Source organism: Octodon degus, unplaced genomic scaffold, assembly GCF_000260255.1.
Source record: "Octodon degus isolate 3935 unplaced genomic scaffold, OctDeg1.0 scaffold00179, whole genome shotgun sequence".
NCBI classification, from domain to species: Eukaryota; Metazoa; Chordata; class Mammalia; order Rodentia; family Octodontidae; genus Octodon; species Octodon degus.
This window is the reverse complement of record NW_004524755.1, coordinates 4,512,094-4,523,659: the sequence shown is the minus strand read 5'-3', so window position 1 is coordinate 4,523,659 and position 11,566 is coordinate 4,512,094. Positions and strand designations below refer to the sequence as shown.

The 11,566-nt window shown below is 44.1% G+C and overlaps 1 protein-coding gene across 1 annotated transcript in view; it reads right to left on the bottom strand.

The window, feature by feature from the left end:
• The window catches only part of Colec10 (collectin subfamily member 10), a 46,483-nt gene that overhangs the window by 16,240 nt on the left and 18,677 nt on the right, over positions 1-11,566 (bottom strand). The window contains exons 2-3 of the mRNA XM_004643610.2: positions 4,600-4,671; positions 2,877-2,948 (exon numbers count right to left, since the gene is read on the bottom strand). Coding sequence (XP_004643667.1) covers positions 2,877-2,948; positions 4,600-4,671 — 144 coding nt within the window. The remainder of the gene's footprint in view (positions 1-2,876; positions 2,949-4,599; positions 4,672-11,566) is intronic.

Below are 11,566 nucleotides of genomic sequence, written 5' to 3'. Positions count from 1 at the left end.
AAATGATACAGAATTTCACTAAATAAAATAATATGAACTTCACAGTATTCGTTGTAATGCATAGTGTTATCTTCAATTAGTTGTGCATATTACCAGATTTATGCATGCAAAATTGAAAGAAAAAGGAAAGAAATATATAAGAAATTCAGGAGAGAAAAAGGACAAAGAATTGAAAAAAAAAGACAAAACAAATTTAGCAGCAACTGCTCCTTTCCACAGACCAGCAGAAATGCACAGTACAGTTGTCCCAACCATCCTGCTTACATACCTAGATGCGTCTCTATCCCCCACCCTCTCTCCTGTCCTCCTCAACTCAGTAATTCCTTCCTTTTGAACAGTTTCATTTCCTTCTCCCAGTATCTATTGTACCTTTCAGATTTTATTTTCTCTTTTACTCATATATAGTTTATTAAACTTGAAGAAGAGCTTTCCAAAGCCTGGCTCTGGCCCCGTATTTTTCAAACATTGTTTCTTTCCCGCAAGCCGCACCTTTCTGAGCGGGGTGACCCAGCACATGTTCAGATGATGGTCTGATCTGCACCCCAGCGCTTTCATGTCATGACTGTGGGCAGATCTGCTCAGCAAGTGGTGAGCATTGTTGGATGTGATTTCTACATTAGGGTTGTTAGCAAGAACTTAACCGCATGTGGAAGTAACTTCAAACTACAAAAACACATCTCATTAAGTCCAAGATAAGTATTTTCTCACTCGAGCTCATCTTAGTTAGCTTCCCAAATACTTGTACCCACTCCAAAGCCACCGGAGGCAAGGATGATGGCAGGAAGCTGAAGCAGAAGGCCGTGCAGCGCTGACCTGTGCTTTCTCCGCGGGTGATACCACCTCAAGGCTGCACACTCTCATTCTTTGAGGGTGGTAATAAATCACTTTTAAAAACATATAAATCATAAACACACCTCATATAAATCAACAGTCCAGGGATGTTATTAAAATTTCACTGAGTAACAATTAGAGAAAATACATCTAAAAGGACTGTTGGAAGGACATTTTCATAAAGTGAGAGATGCACTATTTAGCCGGGGGGTGGGGGGGAGAAGGTCTTCTTCCTCACTAGGTGAAGCCGTGAGAACCCACAGCTAAGGTTTCTCTCTGGGGCTTGGGAAGGGCCCAGGTAAATGAGAGGCTCTGAAGCCCAAACCTCAGGAGCCTGAGGGGAAAACTCCACCGCACAGCTCTAGCAGGACTCACGAACCAGGAGGGGCCTTGCCGCTCTCCAGCAGCGGCGGAGATTTCTATTTCAAGTGCGTGTGTGGTAGAAGTCACTCGATCCCACGTTACCATCACAGATTCTTTTTTATAGTACTGCCCTCCAGCCTTGCCATCAAGTGCAGATAGAGGGAGTATCAGGCCAGAGGATGAGAAGAGAGGCCACAGCCTCACCCCAACTCCAGCTACCTAGAGAACACGTGCGGGGGCTGGTGCGATAGCCTAGCTGACTAGAGAGCCTGCATAGGCCAGCTTAAGGCAAGGCAAGCACAAGGACTGCAGTTCGATCCCTGCACCACACGTCCGCCAGCCCTGTTCCCAGGACGGCCTGGGCCACCACAGTCTGGGCATGGTGAGGCATGGCTGTAATCCCAGAACTGTAGAGGCTGAAAACAGGAGGATCACTCTGAGTCTGAGTTGTGTAGTGAGACTCAGCAACAACCAAATACATTTAAAATATACCACACACACACACACACACACACACACACACACACACACACCCCCTGCGATCTTTCATGAGCTCCTTTAATTCTATAAGGCCCATGTGTTTATGAAAGGCTGAAGACACACAATATACATAGCTTTGAGTTTCCTCCAACATCCATGGGCTCCAAGCAGAAGCAACATGGTGGAAAGGCAAAGCAAGGCACAGTGGCCCAGAAGCAGAGCAGGGAACAGTGTCCCAGCCGAGGGACTGCATGCAGCACCCACGCACTTGATTCCATGGCTACCCAGACACGCCCAGAGGTGTGCTTCACCATTCCTGAAGGTGGCTCCCCAGCCAACTGGGCTGACAGTTAAGTGCCACTGACACAAGGCCTTTGTACGACTCATTCCTGCATCTCCCTTCATGGCCTTCCCCCATTTCCACACGCGTTACCTTTCTTCAAGACCTACTCCATTGTATATCATGTCCATAATGTCTCTCTCATGTCTTACTGTTGCATAGAATCATGTTATTCAGTATTATTGTACCTCGAGAAAATTTTATTTGCAATAAAAACTTCATCCTCATCCAGCATTTTATCTCCTGACCACATGAGACAATGCCTGTATGTATGAATTACTGTGTATCAGACGCAGTTAGAGCCTGCTATCAACGTGGAGCTTTTGAGAAGAGAGTAGAGGAGGAGAGCTTAGTTAACAAAGAGACTATCTTTGCTTTCTAATATTGAGGCTGTAATATGAATGGAATCAGAGAAGCCTGAAAACAAACCAATGTGCACACATATGCTTCCTGTTCTTATCTGGTTAATAGCTCACAGGAAAAGAACTATTCGTTACTCCATTCAAATTATGAAAGGACAATTTACTTTTCTGCCTGCTTTGTATTTTATGAATCATCATAATTTTATTATGTCAAGGATTAGTATCTACTAATAGATCCTGATACAGAGTTCAGGGTATGGATTACCACACTTTCTTTTTGATTCTGTGCCTGAACTCTTGTTTAATTTTGCCCAAGGCTTTTCTCTTTTGAAACTGTGAGATACATCACTTGTGGAAGAGCCACGCTGTGCATACCCAGTGGACTTGTCTTTTAAAGGAAAGAAATGGAGCACTTTCATCACACAGAACTTTAAAAGTGTATTAAGGGCATGTTCAATTTGCCTTCATTTGAAACTGGCAAACAGTAAAATACAGCTTACCCTTCCTGCCAATGGGCCCAGATTTGCCAATGTTGCCCTGGGGTCCTACGTCACCCAATTCTCCTTTAATTCCTGAAAAGCAAATTGTGACATTTTTAGATCATAAACTTTTTTTTGTTTTTCAAAATGTAGCAAACATGATATTGACTCAAAGGAAATAGCAAAAAATATATGCTACCTGTTATGTCTAGTATACCCCCCTATGGTATGCTATCTATTTTAACAATTGTAATTTATATTAAATAAATCACAGGTAATTATGACAATTCTGGACATAATTATATGAAAATACTCACTGATGCAGTTATTGCTAGAATGATCACAGTGGTCTATGCTTAATTTATAACTTAAGCAAGAGACAGAGTGGAAGGATTCTTGTACTTTATTCAGGAGAACATTTCGTTTTGCTTTGGGATTCTGTTTCTCTGTTTTTTTCTGTCTTTTAAAACAAGATCTGGTCATCTTAACCACTTCCAATGAGGGAAGGGATGTGGAAGGCTCGCTGATCAAAGAGATGTTAGACATTACCTTGAGCTGTTCATCCCAAAACATATGATCAGGGACAAATGAATTCTCTAAAATTAGCATTTATTTATTTATTTACTTACTTACTAAATATGCTAATAGAAAAACACTTACCAGTTGTCAAGCTTTATTTTTGTGAGAATAATTTTGCAATTAACACACATCTTTTTAGAATTTGAGAAATGTAAACCAGTGGTTCTCAAATTGAGGCCTCAAGTCCCAGTGAGTCTTTTGTTCCCTTTAAATTACCTCAATATTTTAAAACAAGTGGTTTAGGGCAGCTATCTTTTTTTTTTTAACAAAGAGAATAAAAGTGTAGCAAAACAAATTAAAGATGATACAGAATCTCACTGAACAAAAGTATAGGAATTCAACAATGCATATCATTACATTGCATATTGTTTTCAAATTAGTTGCTCATATTTCCAGATAGCAGCATGCAAAATTGGGCAAAAATTATGAAAAAAATTAAAAAGCAGAGAGAAAAAAATTGAGCATTAACTTATTTTTTCCAGCATACCAGCAGATATCAGCAGTAAAATTTACCAAGTTTTCCTGTGTGTGCATAGGGCAACTATCTTGAAGTTATCGACTGGGAACCACTCAGGTGTTCAGAAAACACAGATCTATACCGGAAGCTACATTTTAATGAGGCTTAGTCTTGGCCTTCTTAGTGAAAACTTCCCCAGTCGCTAACGTGCTAACCGCATCTCCTCTGCCCCTACCCGCTCTGTATCCCTCCATCTGTTCCACGTTACCCATTTTTATAAGAGGCGGTAAAGAAGCAGAGCCACACCGTGGGAAGGTGACTCCATTAACAGTTAAGGAAATATCTCTGTTTCTTTTTATCTTTCTCTTTAAGCCCCAGGCCAAACAAACTTATTGAACTACAGCTTCTAAGGGGAGAACAGCAGTTCTTAAAATCCATTATTTCTTAGACATTCTTAGACTTGAACTCTGCGTCTGCAGAGCGCCCCCTCTGGCCAGGCCTAAGAACGTAGCTTGAGAAATATGTCCAAACTTTGTTGCTAGCAAAGTTGGTAGGTGCTCTCAGGTGGGAGTGAATTCGCGTCAGAAGTACACATCATGGGTCTCAGGGCCAGAGGGCTTCATGAATTGCTAGTTTCCAGGGCAAAAGAGAGGAGAAAGACAGCAACGTCTCTGAGGGACTGGGTCAGTTTCACATCGGCTTACTCACCTTTCGGCCCCCTGCGGCCCACCTTGCCATCTTTTCCCTCTTCTCCTGGATCTCCTCTTTCACCATCATCTCCTTTTAAAACAGAAAATGAGAGAGAAGAGAGCAGCTTAAATAGAAACCTGAGCCCATTCTTCCCAGGAGAGGGGGAATGTGGTTGAAATACAGCACGTGACTGTGCCTTGCGACTCAGATGTGAGCACACACCTTGGTCACAAGGACTGGACACCTAAGGAAAAGCAAGAAACTCCCACTGTAATTTTTCTTTCAGTTTTCTCCACATGCAACTCTCAAATGTTGAAGAACCCTCTAGAACCTTCCAGGCCAGGAGCAAGGACTTGTTCTGTGTGAGCAAGGACTTTCTTAGTCACCAGTGAGTACACCATTATCAAACCGAGAAGGGCTGAGTGAACAGTTTAATGAAAGGTGCCCAGGGTTATGAATCAGCAGATTTTGCCATCATACTGGTCACTAATGGCTTCAGCAAAGCTTTGATAAGTCAGTTATCGAACTTGCTCATTAGTAAGATAGGGATAAACTTGAGTCTGACCTCCCCTATCACTATCAGGACCTGCTTCTCTGAGTCCCTTTTTGTTCACTTGCAGATTGAATGAGTAATACCTACTAGTGGATGCAACTAAGAAATTCAAGGTGATAAAGAAGACCTGGGACACAGTCACACTTAGCAATGGTGGTCACTGTCATTCCTTCCTTCCTGCTATGGTTTCCTCATCCTTTGGGAGGGGATAGTACCTGCTCTCTCTTCCTCACCCAGTTGTTTTAAGGTCAACAAGGTTAGCCAGCAAATGTGCTTTGAAAATACAGTGCACAGCATGCACAGTGTTGGGACAAGACACCTGCATTTATCACCATAGCAACCTGAGGATGCAAAGGACTCCTTCCTGTCTGTTACCTGAGGAAAGATGGAGAAGCAAAAATGTCTTAAGGACAGCGGTGAAATTCCTGGACTTAGACAGCTTTGCACAGCAGAAATTTGAGATGTTCATGAACTTTACCAGAAAAAGTATATGCAGCCATTTCATCTGTAGTTTTTTCCCCCCTGAGATCAGAATGTTGCAATTTTTATTTTATATTTTATTATCATTTTTAATTGGATACAGGGTCTCACTACACAGCTCAGACTCGTGGTGATCCTCCTGTTTCAGCTTCCCCCGTACTTGGATTATAGGCATGTACCATCATGCCCAGCTTCAGTGACCTGCACGACATGGGGATGGCACAGCATGCCATACCAGGGATATAACTTGGGTCCTTGTGCTTGCCAGGCAGGCACTTAGACAGCTGAGCTATCTCCCCAGCCATACAATTTTTAAAGAAAGCAAGAACAATGATAGAACAGTCTGATTTCCAGATTGTGACATTGGTCAAGCACTGAATACTTGACAAGAGAATATATATACAGTACTTCTGGGAAGATGCCTTGTTTGGTCAGACCAGAGGAATGCAGTGTGAGTTAGGCTGCGAGTTTTTGGCCAAAGTTAACAGTGAATGTCACTGAGTGATTGTAACCTATGTTACACTAGGCTCTGACATGAAATTGTCATCAGACATCTAGGAGGTAAAAGCTATTCCTCCACTTTATAAACAGAAACAAATGAGAATATATATTATTAAGCTTCTTGCTTGTTAAATACTGTCTTCGTGGTTGAATGAGAATTCAACAGTGCTTGTGCCCCTTCCCAGGGTCCTTACCAGTAAACTCTTCTCCCTTTCAGCCTGTGAGTCTCGGCAGATGGTAGATTTTAGAGAACTTGGCAGTTTGCTAAACTTTGCAGAGAGAAAAGTGAAGATGAAGAAAAAAAAAAGATTTTTTTCTTTTTTGAATAAGAAAGAAAGGAAAGGGGGAAAGCCCAGCTTTAGCTTTGCTCAATAATTTGTTTTATAGGAAATGTCTTGAAGTGGGTTAGGATGACGGAGGGCTGGCTTTGCCACTCAGCAGCTGCAGAACTTCAGGAAATCTTTTAACTTTTCTGAGGTTTGTTTCACTCATTTGTAGAGTAGACCGATCAGCACCTGTTCCCAGAACAACCTTAGCAGGGGCAAAGTTGCAGTGCTTTTGGACAGGAAGCCCGCCCAGCCTCTCCCACACAGGCTACTTTGTCCCTCAATTTTTTTATTTTATTATTATTATTATTATTATTATTATTTTGCTTAAAATATCACATACACAGTTTACATCTACATACCCTTGACATCTTTCCATGACCAGAGAAATAGCTGGGCTTGTAAGTGATTCATTCTAGGACACCTGGAATTTCAGCACATTGCTTTCTGGCATTTAAAAATGTGTGAGTTGTGGTGAAAACCTATGGTGAATGTAAAAAATTTAAAAATTTATTAAAGTAAAAGAAACATTGTCGTTCGCCCCTCTTAAAGTCTCTCCTTGATCTGAGCACACTCATCGCGCCGGTCTTGCCTCTTTCCAAGCAGCTCCGGAAGTCCTCTTCCGTGAGTGCCGTTAGCTGTGTCCTTGGGGCAGCCTCAGAGTCCCATGTACAGTCAGACATTCATCTTTCGCTGTCGTCGGGGAAGAGCCGGAAGCACCAGCGCGCCGGGCCTGTGATAGGGAAGCGCTGCAGTATTTCTAGGAGGCTGGCTTTGGGTTGGATGAGACTCAGTAGGCGCATTCACCGTGTTTTTGACCACATCTTGTAAAGAGACTCATAAAAGAGCACTTCTAGAACTGCTTCAGAAAGCAGCAAGAATTATGGGTAGGAGTGGGTGGTACGCCTCAGTGGCACAAGCACCTGCTTGGCAAGTGCAAGGTCCTGAATTTGATTTTTGGTACAAAAAGTAAAAGAAAAATACGGGGAAAAGAATTATGGGATAAGCGTGTTGGAAGCAAGGGGGAGCGTTCCGAGCAGAGTTAGTGATAATGTACCTTTCACTGCAATAATTTAAAAAATTCAAATACTTACCGTGTTTTTATTGCCCCTGTAGTAGAACTGGATATGCCTGTGTGAGCCCTGAAAGCTTTTACCGGTGGAACAGCAGCAGTTTTGGTGCCACGTGCCAGGGGCAGTCCTTGCTCTTGCCGGCGCTCTCTCATCTGATCCCCACAACCTTGAGCTCACCCCGAGCTGCACTGCAGAGGTGGAGAAATGGGCCATGGAGCAGTCCGTACAGCTCCTGCGAGGTCACACAGCTCACAGGCAGTAAAGTCGGGATTCAGGCCAGGCCGCCGCTCTCCCAGACCTGTTCTGAACAAGCTGTGTGAGTGGGAACAAATTCCTCTCTTACCCTTCCTGGGTCTTGAACTGCTGTTCTGGGAAGAGAACCAAAGAGGCAGGTCCTGCTCACGTAGAGCCACGCGGAGGTGATGCTGCTGTCCTGGTGGTTTTCCTTGCTTCTTCCCTTTCCTAATAGCGGCCCCTTCATTTCCTAGCAAGCATCTGACTGGAAGCAGCCAGGTGAAGGACTTAGGCTTCTGCTGCTCCCTGGTGGCCCCGATGGAGACTCGGGAGAGTGAAAACAGGATTATTGTTCTTGTGACCTGTGAGCCGGCAACCGGCCTGGTGGCGAGCTCAAGGCTGGCAGAGGTGCAGTAAACAACGCGTGTCCTTGCCTTCGGCGTAGGTCTTGGTTCTTTTGGTCCTTGGAACTCGATTTAATGAGAGCAGAGAGGACGCCCAGAGCGCGCTTCGGAGAGGCTCCCCGAGCGCCACACAGCAGCCTCTTTTCATCCTCCTGGCGGCGGCTCCTCAGATTACCGGGACCATTTAGGCCTCCTCTTCTAAATTTAAAAAGTCACACTTGCAAATTAGATGAAAAGCTATAAAATGCAATAAACTAATTTCACATTTATAAAAATGATTTGCTTGAGCCCACTTGGGCCGTTGCCTTGCTGTAATAACCCTTCCAGCAGAGTTCCAGCAGAGCGTACAATTGATCGAATTTTCTTAGGTAGAATTTTCTTTCCGTAACAAGAAAAAGTCTTTTAAAACTGTATTCTACTTTGAAATTAAGTGGCTGAACCTGGGTCTGTACCCTGCACTCAAAAGAAGTAATTGTTAAAAATTAGTGCATTCATTTTGGAAAGGTTAAGGAAAGTCTAGTTAACTTTGTTTGCTTGTTTTTAAGACAGGACTTTATGTGTAGTCCAGGCTGGCTTTGAACTCACCATGCAGCCTAGGCTGGCTTTGAACTCAAGCCAGTCCTCGGGCCTCAGCCTTCCAAGAGCTAGGTTTACAGAGGTGCACGACCAGACCTGGTGAAGGAGCTTCCTGGAAGTTATGTCTTTGCTTTGCCAACATGTTAGATACTGCAGGGGAGCTGGAAGCAGTCTCTCCCTTCACCAACCTTAGTGTCCAGTGGGGTAGGCAGCGTGGTGTCCTTTCCTAATGAGGCAAAAAGTCCAGACTCCGACATGTCCTTCCTTCTCCCACTTACATCCTTTTCCCAATTATGCCAACCGCACCCCTGGTTTTGGAAATGCATAGTCATTTTGCTTATTCCCCAGCCTCTCGCATGCATTGGGCATACTAAAGAAGCCGTGTAACTGAGCCGTGCTTCTCCTCTGGTCCTTTTGCAGAAATCCTCGGGCATCTTTGGAAAGCGTTGTTCTCTGGAAACTTCTCTCCCCATCTATTTAGCTTCTCACTCTCCCAGGGCCTTCACTGGGTCCGTATTGAGTTTCTCAACTCAGTGACCACCTCACAGTGGTGCAAACATGAGGAGAACCCTGTGTTGGTAAGCCTTGCTTCAAGTCGCTGCTCTGATCTTAGCTCCCTCCTCCATAAATAGGGAAGCCAATGGTCACCCCATAGAATTGCTGCAGATTAGAGGAGATAATGAATGAAAGTGTTGAGCACAGCTCATTTGATGAATTCCTCTGTTTATATTTTAATAAGAATAGAGGGGAGGCATAACAGTGACTATTCTTTTGATTTCACCACCCGATGCCCTTCCTAGAGTCGTTACTTATTTTTTGACTTGGCTATGAACTTTTCTAACCCTTCAGCATCAAAACGTTTACCCACTTGGTGACAAAAAGACATATACTCATGGGGACTGAGCAACTATATGTTGAAATTGTTTTAGCAACTTCTTTTTGCTGAGTTTTAAAGAGAAAGTTAATTACAGACACGACAGATCTTCCTTCAGTGCTTCAGCAAGTGGCCCTAAAAGGTAGAAACAGTCTCCTATGCAAACATCTTCCCAGTGGATCAATCTTACTTTTCAATGGGCTGCAAGTATTTGCTGAAGTCCCATTTGTGGAGTTCAATGATCTCATCTGTCCTGAGCCCCTCCCTCTGTGTTATGGACAATCTAGTGAGAACAGGGAACAAGTGCTTAGAAAGAGAAGCAGAAATCCACAATCAGTTCTAAGTTCTTTGAAAACAAATCCTGGTAGACAATTCCAGTTTTGCTTCTGAGAGAACTACTAATAAATGAACCAATACACCTTCTTGAATAGAGCAGTTGGAGGAGGGCAAACTTCCAGCTTTCCAAGTCCACAGAAGACAGTAGGTCCTGGGAAGGTGGGGTGACACATGGATGAATCCAGGGTGTCTAAGCTTGTACACCCTAGGTTCAAGACCTTACCAGGTTGCTTTCCAGCTGCTACAGATTAGAGGTTGAATGGCCCTCAGTGACTCAGGCTAAGAGATGTGGGCCCCAGGAGGGCGCTGTTGGGAGAAATCCTGCCCTGGAGGAAGGTGAGAAGGCTGCAGGTAGGGGAGAGCTACCTTGCAGGAGGTGGAGGAACCCTGATCTCTCTCTCTCTTTCCTCTTCCTGCTCTTCCCTGCACTCGCCACTTTTGCCTTCACCACCTACTACTGGAGACCTAAAATCAATAGTTCTTCTCAGTCACAGACTGGAAGCTCTAAAACCAGAAGCCCAAATTAATCTTTCCTTTTGTAGTTATCTCAGGTATTACAGTGACAGAAAGCTGACTAGTATCCCAGCTTTTTTATCTTAAGTGTGCTATTTAACCTCCCCAAATCTCTGTTTACTTCTTAGTAATACGAAAGAACTAAAGCACAGACCTTTCCTATAGCCTCCCCAAGTAAGGGAGCACTCATCACTCAAAGACGCATGCTTCTTCGATTAACTATTACCACTTTGGCATTGAAACGAGGAGCAGAAACAAAACCAGTCAAATGGTGTCTTCGAGTCTGTTAAATGGGCCTCTAAGACGTGGCCAGTATTTTGTGTATCACTGCTGCTGACTGCCTGAAGGTGGCGCTCGTCAATGTCTAAATGAGCTTTTGCCCTGCGCTGGGTGCCAATCGCTTGGCGAATGGGAGCACGCAGGAGGAGGCCGGCCTCTGTGTGCGCTGCCCGCTGACCTCCAGAGGTGGCAGTGCTCCTGGGCTGCAGACGAGTGGTGGGCCTGCGCTGGCATTCCTACAGCCCGGCGCTCATCTGAGACAAGGAGGGAAGTGCTCTCCGTAGCTCTTTTAATAAAAGCATAGAAAGATGAACTGAGGAATGGCCTATTCATGTTGCAGTCTTGCTGTCTTTGTTGCGGTGCAGCAGCCCGTCTGGAAGAGGGAGCCCCAGCCCTCGGCCAGCCTGCTTCAGAACAATTGACAACAGGAACAGGAACGATACTTAGGGAACAGCGAAGCAGGGGTCCTTGAGGTTCTCTCTAACGTGGTATCACACAGACATGATGAATGCGCATGAAATAAGATCATTCATGCAGGAAAATTAACACTTTTCCTAACACATTTAAAGTGTTCCAAAAACATTGTGTATTTTGGGCTCATGTGAGGATGTGGTTACAAAAGAATCAACTGCATCTTAGTCCACAGGAAAATGTCCTCAAGTAGGAAAGCTGTCCCAAGGAGAACTTCATACAAGAGCAGTTCTTTAAGAAAGATGTGATTTGCTCAAAGGCTTGGATATCTGAAACCACGTATCTTTTAGAAGATAAGACACTCATTCACATTCCCTCTGGAAGCTTCCTGTGGTAGGTGGAGTGCCGACTCTCTCTCTCTCTCT